Source organism: Mchenga conophoros, linkage group LG20 (genome assembly GCF_057382185.1).
Source record: "Mchenga conophoros isolate Kocher_MC1m ecotype Shallow Benthic linkage group LG20, M_conophoros_male_GT1.1, whole genome shotgun sequence".
Classification (NCBI taxonomy): domain Eukaryota; kingdom Metazoa; phylum Chordata; class Actinopteri; order Cichliformes; family Cichlidae; genus Mchenga; species Mchenga conophoros.
Genome location: NC_140545.1, coordinates 31,699,174 through 31,718,765, shown reverse-complemented (window position 1 = coordinate 31,718,765; position 19,592 = coordinate 31,699,174). Strand labels below are relative to the sequence as shown.

The 19,592-nt window shown below is 40.4% G+C and overlaps 1 protein-coding gene across 7 annotated transcripts in view; it reads right to left on the bottom strand.

Moving 5' to 3' along the window:
- hspg2 (heparan sulfate proteoglycan 2) overlaps positions 1–19,592 on the bottom strand; it is a 97,089-nt gene that overhangs the window by 24,540 nt on the left and 52,957 nt on the right. For 3 of the 7 annotated variants that reach the window (XM_085260476.1, XM_085260477.1, XM_085260480.1), the window contains 26 exons: positions 19,434–19,561; positions 19,233–19,319; positions 14,724–14,791; positions 14,533–14,594; positions 14,284–14,424; positions 13,296–13,487; positions 12,911–12,949; positions 11,528–11,806; positions 11,373–11,423; positions 10,646–10,729; positions 9,819–9,911; positions 9,643–9,732; positions 9,123–9,353; positions 8,919–9,032; positions 8,698–8,825; positions 8,199–8,285; positions 7,971–8,029; positions 7,637–7,801; positions 7,420–7,530; positions 7,090–7,190; positions 6,808–6,988; positions 4,416–4,475; positions 1,774–1,896; positions 1,417–1,569; positions 1,060–1,220; positions 741–818 (listed from right to left, as the gene is read on the bottom strand). In XM_085260476.1, coding sequence (XP_085116602.1) covers positions 741–818; positions 1,060–1,220; positions 1,417–1,569; positions 1,774–1,896; positions 4,416–4,475; positions 6,808–6,988; positions 7,090–7,190; positions 7,420–7,530; positions 7,637–7,801; positions 7,971–8,029; positions 8,199–8,285; positions 8,698–8,825; positions 8,919–9,032; positions 9,123–9,353; positions 9,643–9,732; positions 9,819–9,911; positions 10,646–10,729; positions 11,373–11,423; positions 11,528–11,806; positions 12,911–12,949; positions 13,296–13,487; positions 14,284–14,424; positions 14,533–14,594; positions 14,724–14,791; positions 19,233–19,319; positions 19,434–19,561 — 3,066 coding nt within the window. Of the gene's footprint in view, positions 1–740; positions 819–1,059; positions 1,221–1,416; positions 1,570–1,773; positions 1,897–4,415; positions 4,476–6,807; positions 6,989–7,089; positions 7,191–7,419; positions 7,531–7,636; positions 7,802–7,970; positions 8,030–8,198; positions 8,286–8,697; positions 8,826–8,918; positions 9,033–9,122; positions 9,354–9,642; positions 9,733–9,818; positions 9,912–10,645; positions 10,730–11,372; positions 11,427–11,527; positions 11,807–12,313; positions 12,419–12,910; positions 12,950–13,295; positions 13,488–14,283; positions 14,425–14,532; positions 14,595–14,723; positions 14,792–19,232; positions 19,320–19,433; positions 19,562–19,592 lie in introns of all 7 variants that reach the window. The other 4 variants (XM_085260478.1, XM_085260481.1, XM_085260479.1 and 1 more) reach the window with 3 other exon arrangements.

Genomic DNA, 19,592 nt, shown 5'->3' with positions numbered 1-19,592 from the left:
AAGCTGCTTAGCTTCGGACCATTCAACCGTGAGGGAGGCTAAACCGAGCAGTGGCTGAGGCGGGCTGTGGCTCAATGTGTGTCTGAACCCATTGACAAGTTTTCAAAGCAAGCTGTTTGCTAGAGCATACAGAATTTCTGCGTGGTCGCACGGCAGAGCCCGGCTCCCCCTGGGAAAGGCTGACACAACGCAGTGGCTCTCTGAGGCAGAACTAAACAGGCCCCGAAGCCCTTGTCAAGCCGAGGAGGGCCGGTCAGAATCCAGACTAACACAAAACCCTCTGGGCAGGGGGGCAGAGGGCTACGCCTGGCATAGAGAAAAATATGTCTGAAATACCTACAGTACCTACTGTATGCTTAGTGCTGTTAATACACTCAATGGAATGATGGGGTCAACTGGGTGCTGAGAACCCAAACATTTGAGGGATGGTATGATATGGACAGCACAAAAACAGGACACCATGGAATGCCTTTATTATTACAACATAATTTAAAAACAGGTACTGCATGCGAGTACACTAAGAAGTCAACCGGGCCAAGCTAGTTGGTTTTAATGTATTTGGCACCAATGCCACAATGACTTAGTGAGCAGCTGTGACAAATTAACATAGTTTACAAAGTGTGAATCAAGGACACGTTTGATCATGCACTTAGTCGACAATGTGTGAAGACAAGGTCAGTAGAGGACAATGGATGTGAACTATGAGACAAAACAGACAGACGGTGGACAGATGGACAGACCTGCAGGTCCTCAATACGTCTCTGTAACACATCGAGACTGTTGCTTTTAAACTGATGGAAACCGTGAGAGGGAATAGCCTGAGCAAATGTCAGAACAGGGTAGGACAAAAAAAAGAAGAGGAGGAGACAAACAGAAGGGAGGGAAAAATAAAGTTAAGAGGTCAAAATGCTGAAACAGCCATAAACACTCTGATTACCATCGGCACTGGACTTACCTTGAGGTTTTAGATAGAGATAATACAGAAAGGAATATAAATGCGATTACCGTTTTTAATTAAATGCTGTTCTTTCAGGCATTGGAAAGATGGATATAGCTCACCTGAGGGGGGATTTGTCCTCCATTTTTCAGCCAGGTGAGCTTCGGGGTGGGTGATCCCGATGCTCTGCAGTACAACCTCAATGTGTCACCTTCTTGGACTTCTGTATTTTGAGGACTGACTTGGACTTGAGGTAGGTTGCCTAGACCGCTAGGGTTAGAGTCTAACCAAAGAATGCAACATGACATTCAAAGACACATATTGTGATCACAGGAAACTGGAATCATCTGTTAACTTAGAAAACCACTCTATTCCTAAACCCGAACATTGTATTTTGTCCCCAGATAGTTGTGAGTCCTCAAAATGTTTCTGTGGAAACATGAAATAAAAAGGCACACACACTTAAACACAGTGCATACTTTGGACAAGGAGAGAAACCCGCGCTGTGTGCTCGCCATGCGTGTTTAGGGCCTTGCAGGTGTAGTCTCCCTCATCAGCCGCGTCCACTGAGGTGAAGGTCAGTATGCCACCTCGTATCACTGCTCTCTGACTCATTCGGTTACCTGGACCTCCTGTAGGGATCACACAATTACACTAATGTCACTAATGACAAAATCAAAGCAGTGGGGGTAAGTTTTGTAGATTTCTTTTGCTGGACTAGATTTCCTAGAGACAAACACAACATAGCGGAATCTGGTCTTTCTACTTAAATAACTAGAAATAGCTCAATAAACCCTGCATTAAATAGATTAAGAATGAAATCCAACTTATCATACCAATCCATTCGATGGCAGGGGTTGGGTTTCCAGTTACTGTGCAGTGGAACTCTGCCCTCTGGCCTTGATAGACGTTCAGCACTGAGGGAGTTACAGTGGCCAGAGGCCGGGCCCCCTCTGCAGCTACAGAAGGACACAATTCAGTCAAGCACAGCTCTAAAATCTCGCCAGACCTAACATGGAGAAACAGACCTTCTAAATGAATCATGAATTTTTGTCAGGAGACTACAGCCTCTGCTTGACCATCGGGTTATTTTATTACAAACTGTGGAAATGTTTTTACATGTAAGGGAGTGATCAGACTTAGAGAGAAAGTGATGGCCTGTGCCTCAACCCACTTGGCAGCCTAAATCCCCAGTGCAGACAAAACAGATGAGATGTGGCATGCAGTCCTTGGCAGGGCCTCTGGGTATATTGCTGTCTACGCCAGTTTGGCTAGCTTCTGGACTGTGTATTCGATCCCAGGGTAGCAGACCAAAAGAAAGGGCTCTTTCAGTCGGATGGGAGGAGGCTATGTACTGTAGGCTGAAAACTGGGATTTTTGAAGCCTTGGCTAATCTTTGACTCTCTGACCCCAGTGACACGAACACTCCAGGGCGTTCACTGTGGGACATGAGGCAGGCATGACAGTCTGAACACTGGCTTAGCATCTATGAACTGATTTGATTATGACTATAGATGTATTTTATTATTTGTATTTGTTATGTTTTGTAAATGTCACGTCACAGCAAGAAGGCCGTGGGTATGAATCCTCCGTGTGACCTTTCTATGTGAAGTTTGCATATTCTCCTCATGCTTGCCTGGGTTCTCTCTGGATTCCTCCCACAGTCCAAAGACATGAGGTTTGGCTAACTGGTGATTCTAAATTGTCTGAAGGTGTGAATGTGAATGGTTGTCTGTCTCTGTGTGTTGGCCCACTGACAGACTGGTGACGTGTCTGTCACAGGGCAGACATGGTTGCCCCCCACCCACACATACCTGGATTGGATAAGTGGAACAAAACGGATGGATGGATGTAAATGTCTATGGTAGAATCAGTGCAACATGCAATAACACTTAAAATACCAAAAAAGGAAGAAAACCCACCAAAAAACTACTTCTCACATTATTAACATGGGATCTGTCTTAGCAGTTAGCTTTGGTTTTATCTGCCCAGTTTTTGAGATATAATTCTTCTCATCTTTTTTTACTCTGGTTATACTGTATTACAGTAAAGGTATTTCATTTGCTATTCAAAAAGACTAGCAATATCAGTAGTTCCATTAGTTTGTACTATTTTTTAACTAAATGCCAAGAAACATGTTAACCTGCATGTGTTTAGGAAATATATTGAATAATTTGCTAATTATCACATTTTAAGAAGAGCTCAAAAAGATTGGATGTTTTTATTTAACAAGTTTTAGGGCTATAAAAAATACCTGACACTCTCGGCCTGATGATGGTGCTATGTGAAAGGTTTACTGGTGTTTACAAACAGTTGTGAAAGGATGTGAATATGTGTAGTGCTGCATATTTCATGGCAATCCATAAAGAAGTTGTTGAGGAATTTTATTCAAAAAAACATAAACTGAGCACTGAGTGAGTCTGGAAAATAGTCATGGGAATAAGAGTTATTCTCTGGGCACCACAGATATTATATGGAAATCCATTCTGTTACTCGTTGAGCTAATTCACCTGTGGCCACTGCAGAAAACAACTATCTATAATCACACTAGAATTAAGATACTGCTTTAAGAAACAAATATTTTCTTCATACAGTGTTTGATTGTATGAAGCCACTGCAGTATAGTTTAGCCTAAACACTCACGGTGTTACTTGAAGTACACTTCCATCTGAGTATCTCTTCACACAAATGGAAGTGTGGACTCCAGTCTGCTATGCACATTTAGCTATGATGCAATGGGGTTGTGATGAGATGTATTAAGCACAGTATGATGTTTGAAGCCCAGATGACAGTATAAAAAAAGTTTAGCATGATTCCTGAAACGATAGAGGAAAGTGAAGAGGAAAAGAAGGTAAGGATGAAGTGACATTTCCTATATGACATTCTGTCATATAAAACATGCAAGTACACAACCAGAAAATTAGCTGGACAATTATTATTTTAACAAAACATACTTAATTACTTTGTCCACGTTATATTTCATCTTTTTTGGTCATCTGTAACTAGGACGATAAAGTAACTTAAAGGACTCCAGTGACTGAAAAAAATAGATTTTTAAAAGTCTTTTTCTAAATGATGGAAAGTAGACTCTACATTCACAAGGAGATGCCCATTGGAATGAACATGCACTTTTCCCAGCAGTGATGGATCCAAATGAACCAAAAAAGTCAAGTAGGAACCAGTAACACTCATGTACAATCTTATAAGCCTTAATTCTAAGAAGGACACAAAAAACACATTTTTAGCTCTAAATTTGACTTTTTTGATACTTTTTGAACACCACATAAGAGAGCATGTATGCTCCAGGCTATTATTTATGCAGCGTCTGCAGCTGTTGCTTGGGTGGTTGTACATGGATGTTACCAAATCACTAGCGCATCCATGCTGTGGAAGATTAGAGCATGCATGTAAAGGAGACAGAGAGAGGAGGGTCCTTCTAGGGAACCCTGTAGAAGAAATCATGCTCATGCGGACTTACTATGTCTGCGTCCTTCAAACATTTCATAGGATGTGTAAAACATCTGAGTCTGTGAGGCCTCTGGATATGAGGGAGGGAGGAAGGGATGAAGGGAACAGGTAAACTGACAGGTCAGCTTTCTGAAGTAACGGTGGTTTACCTCGCATCTCCTCAGAGACACTTACATCCGTCCTTGCATGTGAGTCGCCGTAGTTTTTCCCACTCGATTGCAAACATCATCACACACGATGTAAACATGTTAAAAAAATCATGGGATTGAATTGAAATGGCACCACTTTGACATTTGTTTTTCCATTTCAGCTTGTGGTTTTTTTAAATTGTTTAAGAATTTGTCACTCGTGGTGCCATTAAATAGCTTCATGCATTCAAATTAATACTTACCTAATACATATTGTGTGAGTCAAGATAGTTTCCGAAATGATGCTTTGAAATTTATCAGTTTTATGCTTATCTAACAATGAGGAAAACCCACTTAGACTTTAAAGTCTGACCACCACATGTGTAACAGACAAAAGAATCATGAAACATACAAACACACAGACACACAGACTCAAAGAGCATCACTATGAGAACTGTTCAGCAACACAAAATTAAGATATACAAAGTAGCCACATGCAGGTTAGTAGCAAGAAGCTGTTTTAAATACAGAAATTTCAGGTGCTAAAAGCCAACATACAGCTTGTGGTCACCCTGAATCTAAAATATATTATAGATGTAAATGAGTGAGGCTGTAAAAAAAAAATCTCTTTGTTCTATATGTGATACTTTTAATAACTTTTTTTCTTTTAAACATATTTCACAGTTAATATAAATACATTGTAGTGTACATTACATAATTTTGGTGTGTTTTAAAAAGAAAGTAAAAAAAAGGAGAGTAAATTAAAAAATATATTTAAAAGCACATTTGTGTATACATGCTGACATGTAGCCTTTGAATTAATAAGAATGAAAAATAAAGAAATCTACTCAGTCGACTGAAATAAAGCCAAAAGACAACATTTAAAGTTTAACCTGTGAAATTTAAAAGTATTTTTTTTTAGTAAAAATACTTAAAATTGTGTGAATGTAAACAAACATCTTGCCATGTAACTGTGTCCACGTTGCCTTTTTTAAAGGTTCCTTTAAAAAGCCACCCAAAATCTACATTTCTTATATATTTGATTTCATGAAAACATTCTAGGCTAACAAATTTCAGTCAATCACAGAATCAAAAGCACCAACAACATTGACAAAGTGTAAATAAAAAACACAATATACAATTGTAGTTGATTTAATACATGCTTTTTTCTTTTTCTTCTGCAGGTCAGATGAAAAAGTCAGATATTGAAGTTTTTAACCAACAAAAAATTAGAAGTAGCAATCAATACAAAGGTGGACTAACACTAAAGGAATGAAACATTACTATTACAACAGTACAGCACAGTTCAACAGTAAATTTAAACATAGATTTAACCAACTGTGTGACTAGTAGCACCATTTTGTTCAACAACGTTCATCATCAGGATGGTAAGTGGAGTAACAAAGCAGCCAGTAGTTTCATGAAGGGACACTTTAAAAGTTGGGTAACACAAATACTCAAGAGTAGTAGGACTTCTTCCTATTCATCCTTTACAGTGAAGTCCTAGTTGAATGTCAGTCACAGAGTCACTAAGCACACATCGTGGCATCCGCATTTCCCCTCGTCTTATGCACTACGCTACACACACTACACTTAAGCCAGGGAGGAGCATAGGAGCACACCAGAATCCAGCACCCTGCTAGCAAAATGTTTGGCGGCACCAACAAGAAAATCTATGAGTAATCAGGAAGCAACCAGACCACCACCGATTAATTATGAAAAAATAAACCAAAAAACAAACAAACAAGAAGATAAAAATCAGCAGTAGCTTCATCAGAGTGTTGGCAGAAAGCATTGTCCACAAATCACATCTCCAAAAGAGATATGACCTTTGAGTGCCCATTAGTTAATCTGTATGCTTGCCCATGTATATTGTGTGTTATATCTTATGTTCTACAGTTTCAGTTATTACCAAACCCACAAGCTGTATTTCTTCATATATATTCCAGGAAACCACATTAAGAGACACAAAAGACTGTAAGTTAAAAAAAAGCAGAGAAGAGAGCTGATTGATTGGCAGCATGAGGTCAGACATGTCATATATGTGGTAACTGAGAGCAGAGGGCGAAAGCACTGGGAGTTAGAACTGCAAGCGCTTAGGAAGCTGTTAACCCTGAGCTGAATGTTTACATCACACGGCGTGAAACGAAAAGCATGCACTACTGTAAGACGACGGACTGGGGTAATGTGTGAGGATGAGAAAGTATGGTAGTCACAGCTGGTATGGCAGCAAGGCGTGATGGGTAATGGAATGCGGTGCCAAGGATCACGAACCTGGCACGTAGAGGATGGCTCTGCCCTCGTCCATGCCAAACATGTTGGAACCTGTGCAAATGTAGACACCTGCATCCTCAGGCTGGACATTCTGAATTGTTAGGATGCCGTTAAAGTCCATGGCACGGTTGGGAAGTTTCCCATTGCCGCTTCGAGTCCAGACCAGAGTGTAGGCTGGTGACTGTACGTAAGTTAGCAGATAAACATATATGAATCTCACAGGGTATGCGTCTCCAAAACACTGTCTCAGTGTCTCATAAATAAAGGATGAGCCAGCGTTACCTTGCTCTGTGCAGTACAGATGAATTGGACAGTAGACCCGACCCTTATAGTCTGGGATTTGGGCTCTTCAACGATTACCTGGATAGGTTTGGAAGGGACACCTGGTGGCAGGGAGAGTTAGATTACATTGACTGTTTAAAAATACTTCAAGTGGATTTCAGAACGCAACACAAGACACCAATTTAAATTTACCACAAAGCCCAAATCCTTTTTTTTCATCATAAAAATCAGTGTTTATTGAACCACAGCTGACATATATTTGGTGTTCTTTAACAGGCAGCATCAGGAAAAACATCTTTCTCTTAATGTGACAGTGATACCCATACACACTTGTGACAACAATTTCAGCGTGGCTCCTGTTAGTGCTGCGCTGGTCTTGGCAGGTGCAGATGTAAACACCGGCATCCTTTGGCTGGACGCTGGTGAAGTACAGCTCGGCTCCTGCACACACAAATTTCGCATTTGCATATATATCATCATTCTACTATACAAGATACGATCATGTCAGTTTCATTTACATTTAGGGTGAAAGGGTTGAATCTTGTACCTTGTCTATGTCTCTCAGCACTGCCGGAGATTGGCTGTCCATCTTCTCTCGACCAGAAGAAATAGTGCGGAGGTGATCCAGACACCTGACACCGCAGAGTGACAGGGTTTCCCTGTGGCACTAGGACTCTCTCTGGATAAATTCTGACTACGAGTGGGGCTGCAACTGGAGGTGCAACGGTCAATATAAACACTCAGGAATTCACTCTGAGAAGAATTTTGTAAGAACAGTCAAAAATTTCATAAATTTCTGAATTATTATGTTTCCTATAGATTTCATGCACAGTTACAGCACAAGGCTTTCATTTATTTTATTGGAAGCATGGAAACGTTACCATCATTTGGACGACACTTCTCTCTTGCCTGTGGGTTTCCAACATATCCAGGAGCACAACTAACAGGCACAGAAAAAAAACCCCGTCTCACAACAGTCCATGGAAAGCAAAAGCACTTTTACAGAAATTCCAGTAGGTGTATTTTCATAAATGATGCATTTCATCTTATTAAGGTTTTTCTGAAATAAACACATGAGGTATTCTCTCTGAGAGTAGCAGTTATCTTACCGTTCACAGTACTGGCCAGTGTAGCCAGGCTGACAGGCAGTACACTGGTAACCTCCATTTCCAAGGCTCTCACAGGTAGGGGAGAACCTGCATAAGTTACACACAAAGTAAAAGTGTTGGTCTAGAAACTCAGTTAACAAGTAATTGGTGTTTACTTGTAATTTTGACTAGACTTAGGGTCCTTTATGGAAGTTATAGTAGTCTTTAAGACTTTGCCTTTTTACAATTGTTTTTCAAAATTATTATTTTCAACAGATTTGGTATTTCATTGCCATGAAACAGCAAAATTATGTTATGGTAAAGTGAAATGTAAGTGCAAAATCAGACACTTTCATCAGGATAATGAAATACGCAGGATTTGATATAAGGCTGTAGTAAACAGGGTAATGTTTCACCAATACTCCAAAATCTACAAGACAGGGTTAATTGCACTGGACAGTTGTCCTGAGCTATAAATAGAGCTGGAATGTAACGTCTTAATATACGTGCCAGAACTTACTGGTTGTCTGGGTCAGTGTGAGGGCAGGCACATGGCTGGCAGTCTTCTGGAGTGCCAACAGTGGGGTCACCAAAGAAACCAGGAGCACACTGCTCACAGAGCTCACCCTGCGTGTTATGTAGGCAGCTCTGGAAGAAGGCAAATACTCTGTTTAGAGATCTTGTCAGGAAGCTTTAATTCAAAGAAAAATACCAATCATTAGCTGATCTGGTGCTTCGTACTGTACAGATGCCGGTCTCCGGGTGACAGGAGTCAGAGTGACCATTGCATTCACAGAGCTCACAGTGACCCAGGTACAAGCCACCACCGGTGCGGGTATAGCCAGGAGCACAGTCCTAAAAATGACACATACTTGATTTAGGCACAATCAGGTAAAAAGGAAAAAGAAAGAAAAATCTGAGAAATTTATTGAAAAAAATATTGACCTGGCAGGAGAGTCCCTGGTATCCAGGTGGGCATCGGCACTGCTCCACCTCGAGGGCCTGTGCCAAGCCGCTGTAGTTGGGCACAGCAACTTCCATGCTGATGTCAGAGATGCTGGAGGAGCGCATCTCTGTGGAGTAGGATGCTCGAATCAGGATGTCATCGAGATCAGCCAGAACCATCATCAGGTGCTCTCTAGTGGCAATCATGCCATCAGGTCGACGCCAATTTTCCTAGTAGGGAGGAAAAAAAATAGGCTAAAGCAATTGGTGTGCATTATGAATAGATTTTAAGAAAAGTGAGTTTTAGCATGTTCAGCTTCAGGAAGATAAGAAAACAAAGGACAGGCTCAGTCGTGGATGGTTTCACTTCAACAAGCCTAAAATTTTCTGTAGTTTTTATCTCTATCTATATATATATAACACAGGCCTATAGTAAAAATTAAAAATATATTTAAATTGGAAAAATCTAACTTGTAATTAAATTGGCTTATAAAATAACTTAACGCTATGAACCACTCACCTCTCTGAAGACGATCTCAAATGTATTCATCTCTCTGCCCTGTTGCCTCCGCTGCCAAGGCTGACGGGCTACCAAGGTGATGTCATTACCCTGAAGGAAAAACACAAGCAGGTGAGCAAATCCTCCTAATGCATATAACAATGGTAGAAAACAGCAAACTTCCCAGAGATACTCACAATAATCTGAACGTCAGCATCATCAAGGAGCGTTCCTCTCGGACCAGCCACATAGGAAATGGTATATTTAAGTTTTCCACCATAGGACCCCACCTAAAGCGTGAAATTTAATGTCAGGTTAATGAGTGTTGCAGTTCTCAAGATAAAAGAGAAATGTGAAACACATTGGTGGCTTCTGAAAGTGAGTTTTTACTGACAACAAGTCCTTTGATAGGAGGATATAAAGGTGTAAACTGATTTTTTTCCAACATGTGAGCATCTTTACATTTTGCAGAGTTGTAAATACATGTAAAAGTGCATTCCCTGAATTTTATCCATGGGAAGGATGTCTAATGGCTTCTGTGATTGTGAAGGTTATTTTTTCCAAGGCCATTAACAAAGAAAGATACCATCAACTTGCTTTATGTATGCTTTTGAAGCCGGAGGCCATAGCAAAGAATGAAAGTCATGACATTGCTGCATCTGCTGCTTTTGTCTCATGTGAGACGTATACTGCCACGCATGTTTTCATCACTTCATCACTTAATTAAGAGAAAATCTAATAACATGATCTCTGACCTTTGCATTACATCTCACTTTACAAAAAGCCAAGCAGTTAAAACTCCAATCATAACATGGCAAAAAGCCCTCACATTTTAATACATAGGAGGAATGTAGGACAGGAAATCAAGAAGCTACACTGAAGGGAAAGGGTGGGGGACAACTGGAAAACTATGGGCATAGGTTTTGTGGACAGGTATGTAGGAATGCTTGCGGATAATAGGAGTGCAATATTTTATGTGACCTCTAAGGGGATGACCAGGAGCGAGCCACGTTTTCACAATTACCTTATCCCCTGTGAACTGCCCTGGAAGCTGCCAGTAGAGCAGACCATCCTGGTGCAAGTTGAAACCTTTGTAGACCAGAAAGTACTGAGAGGCAAAGGAGGAAGGAGAATAAGCCACAGGAAGCGAGCGAGAGTTAAGCAGCAAGATGAAATCACAAGCAAGCAAGCAAGAATTCCAGAAAGTATGCCTGGGAAGTATCGGGGACAAACATAACATGTAACTAAACACTTTGAAGTAGATGTTTTCACATAGGAGTTTCATTGCTGCCAATCGATAACAGCAGAGCACTTGCACTGTGCCTTGCCTGACAACTAAAACAGCAACTTGCACAGTCAGTAATACGGCAATGACAGCTTAACAAGTGCCTCAATTAGATGGGGATCTAAACCAGACAACAGCATAATGACAGGCCATTATAAAAACCAGTGTTAAGTGGAGAATTACAGTGCACACTGTGACAGCAATGAGTGGGAGTGATTTGCTTAACAACAAAAAATACCTCCATTCCAATTAATCACTAGAATTAAGTCAACTACCCATTCTCTAGTGTTTATGAACTACATGCATTATATTCAGCATTAATGTCGCAAATTATAATTAAGTTTTATTTTAAATATCTGGAAAAAAACAACCCTCAACAAATAAAAAAAGAAAGTTGTTAATTAACTTTAAAGGTTTAAGATTATAATGTACATGAAGTTAGTCACTCAGTCATTCCACTATCTACCTTGCTGGTCCCACCAGTCGTACTATAAGTCTTGCTCACTGTGTTCTTGCTCTGCTGATTCACGGGAGAACCAGGCCCCAAAAAGAAATGCAAGACATCAACATAAGGGTTGCGAAAAATAAACGAAACCTCTTGCAATCTCTGACAGAGTGTACCTGGAGATGAGGAGCATGTCCTGGGGAGTAAGGTTGGGGTCGAGTTGGTCTAACTGAAGCGATACCAGATGGGGAGGGTGGGGGACTCGGGTTACGCAAAGACCAGCGAGAATGAGAGGAAGACGAAGAGGAAGTCGAGACTCGGGAAGTATAGGGAGAAGAGTACGGAGGAAAGGAGGAGGATTTATAGGAGGGAAAAAATGGAGGAGAACCAGCTTGCCCATTGGAGAAATTAGAGAGAAGTGCCCAGACTTCATCATCCAGCTCTCTGACAGCACCCTGAGGGGAAAGTGGTGTACCAGAGACAGGTAATAGGTAACCTGATATATACCCACTCCAAGAGAAGGGGGACCTACCATGGAAACCTTGCTTGACCATCAATAAAAGTGACAAAGTTTATTTAGAAACACCAGGTTATACATGCAATCAGTTTTTATATAGTTACTGTAGATGCTGCCCATGATAGGCTCATTCTATTATTTCCATTCAAACAATGTAGTCACACCAACAAAACACTTAAAAAGTTCTTTCACGTAAGAAACTAAGATTTTGCTATTCATGCCAGAGTTCTCTATAACTCACTCACATGCACACACGCTCATATCTGACGATGTGCTTCTGCTCAGTCCCACTTCATCAAACCCAAGTGTTCATGCTGCTACATCTAATAACCAAGATGATGTTGTTACTTCTATAGATGTCCACAAAAACACTGTGCATCACTTATTCTTGTTAGACAAACGAGTTTTACATTCTCCGATCTACAGTGCAGGTCACACCAAATACCTGACTAGCTCTTTTGGTTCTGTGGGTGTCTTTACGTTGAGTGGCCATTAGGTTCCAGATGGAAGCATCCTTCCTTAGCTGCTCCTCTGGCAAATATGAATCACTCTATTGATGTGGATAAAGTAAGCTCTTTGATCACTTTGCTCACCACTGAGCTGATGGTATTTGCAAGTGTTATGGCAGTGTTATTCCAGTAAAAGTTAAAGTTTATGAAGCTCTTTAATGGACCATTAATGATCAATCCACAAGGCTTATATCATGTGAAGCAGAAAGCGATGTGGAATATGGACTTTGATAAAAGTGGGTAACTCTAAGGGGCCTTTGTTTGCCACCTTCAGCTGCAAAATGCATGCACAGCTGTAAAAATGGCATGCATCTAATAAATAACTGTGCCAGTATAGATAAATGATCACAGAACTTTTCAGTGCATATTCACGATATATGCATAACATGATAATTATTATTATTGTACATCAACCAGCGTATTTCAAATGCAGTACAGTTACTTGAAACATGCCAGATAACACTGCACTTCAGAAAAAAATCACCAGATTTTATATGATCTAATAGCAATCACAACATACAACAACTTTATACCTGATCTTTTCGTTTCACACGAGCAAAATGAGAATTTTTCTATAGAGCGTGGAGAGGGAGACAAACACAAAGAACAAGCTACAGTATGTGAGTCGTCACTGGGGCCATCAAATCTATACAAATTATTTTGCCAATATAAATGCTGTTCAGATTTAAAAGATGAAACCACTGCAGGAATGAAGGAAAAGAAATCACGCAAAGATTGATAAACAAGTTCACTCTAAAAGGACTGGCTGAAGCTTGAAGTAAGAAAAAGCAGCAAAAGGGAGAAAATAGTTGAGTAGGATGGTCTAGTTGTTTCTGATGTGTGCTGCTGAGCATGTTTATATGCAGCATGGGGGTGTTTTAACTGTTGTATCTGTGGTATATTCTTTTTAATACTGACCTTATCACCCTGGTAAACTCCTGGAAGCTGCCAGTAGTGAGGCTCCTGTCCCAGGTAGTCAAAGTTACTGTAGGACAGCTGAGTGCCTTCATTGGAAATCTCTACAGTGAAACCAGTGGAAATGCGACTGGTGCGCTGACGGTTGACCAGAGCGAATCCCTGGAAGTTCCCTGGAGAAAAGACTGAGGACACCTACAAAGCAAATTTAAGTATACAAGCCACTAAATAATGCAGTACCACTTAAAAAACATTAATAAATACGGTGCTTAAAAGAAAAATATTTTGCATTTCCTCATTTTTTAATCGCAAAGTTTTAAAGTGATAAAAGACGCTCCTATTAAACATTCCCACAGATAAGTAATCTCTTTGATCCAAATGCTCAGAGTTCAGACGGTTTTAAACGCTCCACTTCAAACACATTTTTACACTTTCAGATCAGCGAAAGTTGATACCCCTAATATGGTGATGTCATATTCTCATATTCTGGCTGTGAGCACAGAACACCCTTCCACCATGTGCTGAAATCTTTCATTTCCAAGAGGCAGAAAATCAGAAAAAAAAACTTTGCTAAAAGGAAGGGAGAAGCAGACTAACAGGCTTGATACAGACTGCATGAGACTTGAAGGTCTTCTTGCACATGAATAATGAAAGTGCAGGGTTTAATAGAGGCCCACTACAAAAGATACATTAAAAAAGGTACCAATGAAGAAAGCAAAATGGGGGAAGTTGCAATAATGAAAAAAAAACAGGAACCTTTCTGTCACTCAATTGTTTATTTGTTACTTAATTACTTTGGTGTAGTATGAATGACTACAACGGAGGTCTTTATCAGCAGGAAACACTGTAAAACTTATGATAATACAGTTAAAAGTCCAAGATTTATGCCCTCCATCACATTTTCTAACGCTGCCCAGTAGGCCATATTGGAGTCTTTGCTGGGCCTTGACCCTATCTGTTTTTGTATTTTTACTATTATTTAAAGTCTTACCAGATCTCTGTAGTAGGTTGAGCTGAAGCACTGCTGAGTGACACCCATACAGAAGCAGGACAGGCAGCCATCTTTGTTTTCTTGGCTCAGATGGAAGGCCCCAGTCTTACAGGTGGAGCAATACTGGCCTTCAACGTTCATCTACACCAGCATCAGAGGAAAAAGATACAAGCAGCCCATGCTATAATATTCAGAAGGTGAAAATACCTAAGGAATTAATGCAAACATGAAGTGACGGTGTCTGATCACCTTGCAGTTGCACACACCACTATTGCAGCTTTCATGCCCTCTTTGGTCACAGTTATAGCACTCTGTCACACGGCAGAAAGGTAGAAGATTACAGTAAGTTCTGTATTGAATAGTATCTTTGCAACTTGTATTTTCCTTATAAAAATAAGGCACAGATTTGTTATTTTTCTAGATCAAAATACTGAATTTACCATCACGTCCATTGCCAACTTTACAGCTCTGTCCAAGCATTGGATTACCAGTGTATCCTGGAGCACATCTGAAATAAAAATAGATAGTTAAAGTAAATATTTCCAGTCAAGAAGGATGCAAAAAGTATTAACCTGAAGAACAATGGGGCAGGAAGCTGGGAAGCCTGCTAGAAGAGATACATTTGATGAATAATGTCCTTTAAGGCATCTTCTTGACCCAAACCAGACCTCAGCAAGAAACAAAGGACTGAGTGACTCAGACAAGAAACACATGTACCATTCTGTTACTCCATTCAGCAAGTATACGCATCTACACAGACAGCTAGCATTACATCAACATGAACCAAATCACCCAGCTTTTCCGCTGTATACTAACAGGTTTTAAACACTGCCTGCACTGGAGATGGATGAAGCACAGCCTCTGATAAAACTTTCAACATGTCTCAGATGTTGATCCCATCTCTCACAGGAGTGTTGTACAGCTGAAAATGAGAAATCTCTTTTTCAAATGAACAGAAACACTACAATTTATAGAAAACCAGAAAAAAATGATCAAGATGAAAACAATTATTAATCTAAACTCATGTGACAACAAAGAAAGCAGAGGTAGGAATAGTAGCTACTAGGAATAGATAAAAGAGAAGATGCTAAGGCAGAAGAAAGTGATCATTTTTGATAGTGCGACAAAGAAAAGCAAAGCACCATCAGCTCAAGCATACATTGGCACTGTCACCCAGCTCATCCAAACCCGATTTGTGCAGGGACGACTGCTGTCAGTCTTACCTCACCTATCCTCTGGCAGGTCCATAGGTCAACAGCCAAGAAAGCAGACTTCCATGCTATAAACTTGTTTTCAGAAACACTATTCAAACTGTCTACTGGGACTTCAAGAACTTTCCAAAAGGAGTTAACTTAATCTTGTTTTACAGACATCATAATAACAAAAATCAACATACAGTACATCGAAATTGTCATACTGAAAGAACATCATATGGAAATTATAAAAATATAAAACGCAAAGCACAATCTCCAAAAGCAGAAAGCAACACTCACTTTTTTACATGACAATATTAAAATTTTGCCCTTGGATTCTTTTTTTTTATGTCCAAAGCCTTGGACTGCAGAGGAACATTTAGGGGTCAAATTTGAGGTAGCATGCCCATAATGAAGTGAACAAAGTACACATATGAAAGGTTCACATGCTAAGCAATCTCTTCATAGCGGAATTGTGTGCAATAGTTCTGACAGTACTTTGCCACATAATACACTTAAAAATATGTAAGCATCTGCATTAAAGACTAAAGGAATAATACACTAAAGGTATCAAATGCAGGACTTGTTGGTTACTGTTTGCAAAAAAACCAAAAAGAACAAAGCAAAAACAAAGCATTGTCCCTTTAAAATCGGCCCCTCTTTATGACTCGACAAGTAAGAGGGAGAGGAATTTTGCTTCAAGCTGTCCCCTGTGGTCTCTGCTCTGTGTGAGCAGCACAGCTCAGCCGTCAAACACACACAGAGAGCAGAGGACAGAACATTTTTAAAGATATCCACTGTGACTAACCTGCAATTTGTTTTTGGTTTGGGATAAAAGTTGCAGCTTAGAAATGTAGCAAACACAGCAGAATAAGAGGGGAGAGAAGAAATGACAAAAAATGGTTGGGTTTCTGCAGAGGAAAACATCCCCCCCAAACACTTTTGTATTAGTCTATACTGTAAACGCATAGTATACCTTTAATAAATTAAAAGTCACTGTAAAATACTGTAAGTACTGTAATATTTGTGCCTTCATTATATTCCATTGATATGATTGTAGTATATATAAATAGGACCAAGATCAGAGAAATAAAAAAAAAATAACTGAAAAAAAATTATACAACAACAACATATTTTCTAGTCATCAGGGATAATTTTGATGGGAATGGCCAGCTTTCCCAAGACAATATGTAGAGAACCTTCTTGATTCCTGCTCTGCTTAGCAGATTTAGAATCTCCATTTAGAAGCCTCAGCAGGTCCAAAACTCCAGATTCAAAATATTTTTTCTTTTTATGTTGGTGTTTTTTAGTGTTTTTCTTCCTAGCAACAGCCTTGGATTTAGTGGGACTTGATGTCCTTTTTATCGTTATGTTCGACTTCTTCTTTGGAGAGGTAGCGTTGATTTGAGCAAGAGTTGTCCTTCTTACTGTTGTTTTAGGTTTCTTGGCTGTAGTAGCCTTAACAGTCTTTGTGGCTGTCACTGTGACCTTGGTTGAATTTTTCGTTTTGTGAGAGGGCAACTTATGAGCAAACTTGTGCTCAGTCTTTTTCTTATCTGGGTTAGAGCTACCTTTGTGAGGCTTTGGCAATTTCTTTGAATCATCTTCTGAAGTTTTCACACTCTCCGGAGCCTTCTTTGTTGCATCTGCTATCACTGTCTTTTTACGGCCATTGTTTATGTTAAGTAGAGCTGGATCCTTTTTATTGGCCCGATCAGACTGTTTTTGCAGCTGAGGGATTTTAGCAGGCTTTGAGTTGTGAGGTGGTGGGTCCACTTGAAATTTTGTGATTGTTGCCTCTTCTTTAACTTCCTTTAGTTTTGTTTGCCTTGGCTGTGAATTATGTTTTGGTGTCACAGCAGCCCTCCTGCCCTCCGGCTTTTTTGTTTGAGGCTTCACTACAGTTTGAGGTGTAGACTCTGAGTTAGTGTTAGGTTTACTTTGGCTGGTCTTCAACCTGACTGTTGATCTTGCTGAAGACTGATTTTTGAATGACCTATTGACTGATTGGAGGTTTGTTGTGTTTTTCACTGATTGGACTTTTCTATCTGTCTTAGGAGCAGATTTGTGTTTGTTTGAGAGGAGACCTGGAGTCGGTATGCTTTTGGGAACAGTGGCTTTACTAGTGAGAGACATTTTAGTAGGTATAACTCTGACCTGAGGCTGAGGTGTTGAGTGCAATGGGACCGCAATGACAGTTGTGAGTGAAGGCAGAACCCTTTTTTCTTGGAGTGAACGGGAAATGTGTCTTGTACGTTTCATCTTGTTCATCTCCTGAGCCAGGGCTGTGAAACCATCTATTAGGATCTCTAACCGCCCCTCTAGTCTGCTCAGACGAGCCTCCATTTCTGTGTAGCTCTTTTCCAGCTCGCTAACTTTCTTGTTCTTCTCTGAGGCTGTCTGCAGACTGATAACGTCTTTCAGCTGGGAGCTGAGAAGACTCTGCTGTTTCTCCATACTATGAATGCTGTCCTTCATATCAAGCGTGTTGCTTTCCATCATGGTCAGTCGTCGGTTAAAGGAGTTCAGGTGAAGCCGGAGAAGTTGCTGGAAGCTTGACTGTCTGCGCTCTGGGCTTGGAGTGAAGCGTGGTGGGAGTCTGGACACTAACTTTTTGGGGGTGACTGAAACAACGCCCACCCCAATTATTTTTGTTGATTGAGTTCTGTGATGCTGTGATGCAGTAGACAATAAAGCCCTAGTAGGGATAATAGTAGTAACAGGCCTAGGATTTTCACTGTCATCATCTCCACTGCCGTTTAGTTCTAATTCTTTATCCCAGTTGAAATTGAATATTGTTTCAGATCCACATCCCATAGGCAGGGAGCCCTCTGTGTGCTTCTCCAGGAATGGGTCCCCACAACTGTCTGCAGATGGCATCTCTTCTCTTAATATCAAAATAGCAAAATCAGGCAGGGATACAGGCAGGGACTTCATATCATAGTAAATGACAAGATGCGCTGTGTACCCAAGTCACCTTTTCATCTTTGCCATTGGGGTGGCAAAGATTCATTAGCCAGACAGTCCACATAAATGCCACATCTACATTTATGACCAAAACAACTGATCTGTGCAGAAATCACATTAGCCAGCACCTACAATGTGTTTCTATCAGCCAAGCAAAAAGGTGAAGCAGAAGGCAACCTTTGAAAAAGGCTTCTGGAGATAATGTAAAAGGAGAAGAAAGCAAAAGTAAGATATACAGAGGGAAAAAAGTCTATTTCCAAACTGTTAGTTCTCCTTCAGCATATTTCTTTTCTATAAAAAAAAAAAAATCTAATCTGACTGATGGCATCCTCGTTACCAACGAAGGGAACTTAGCCAACAACAAAGACACAGCATTGTGCCACAGGAGAAATAACCTTAGTGGTCTGTGTCGCATGTGGGACGAAGAAAACTACTAGTAGCAGCAGAAATAACTTCACAATCTGCAAATCAAAACACCCACAATACAACACTGAGAACCACCAGCAGCTCTGTGAGGACACAGTACAAAACCTTAAAGATATATTAGAGATCCCATCCCTCCTTTGATATACTTCAGCTACAAAAACCATGAAAAAAAGGGAAATTTGAACCACAGACATGCTTATATCCCTCTCCTGTGAATGAAATCAGTCTGTGCTACTGCCAGCCCCTGGAAACCTTTCTGCCGGCCAGCCAGGTAACCCCAAACACTGAGCAGTGCTTAGACAACCCTGAGAGGAAGACAAAGAGAAAAATAGAGAGATGAGAAATAGAAGAGGAGCAACGTACCTTTCACAGCGTCGGCCAGTGAATCCAAGAGGACAGTTGTCACAGGTCGGCTGGCCGTCAGAATCCAGATAGCAGGTCGTGGAGAATCTGTTTGAAAAAACAGAGATGACGATTGAGAATGATCCTGCCCTGCACACAGTTTACTTTAGCATGAAAAAGAACAAAAAAGTAAACTGAAAATGATTTCTGACATAAACTTACTGGTTATTAGAAGAGATTCCAGGGCAGGAGCAGGGCTTACAGGCCTGAGCACCACCCGTGACAGGGTCTCCATAGAAACCATTTTGACAGCGCTCACATCTTGAGCCAGCAGTGTTATGGAGACATTGCTTTAGGTCAGGAAACACATAAAAAAGGGGT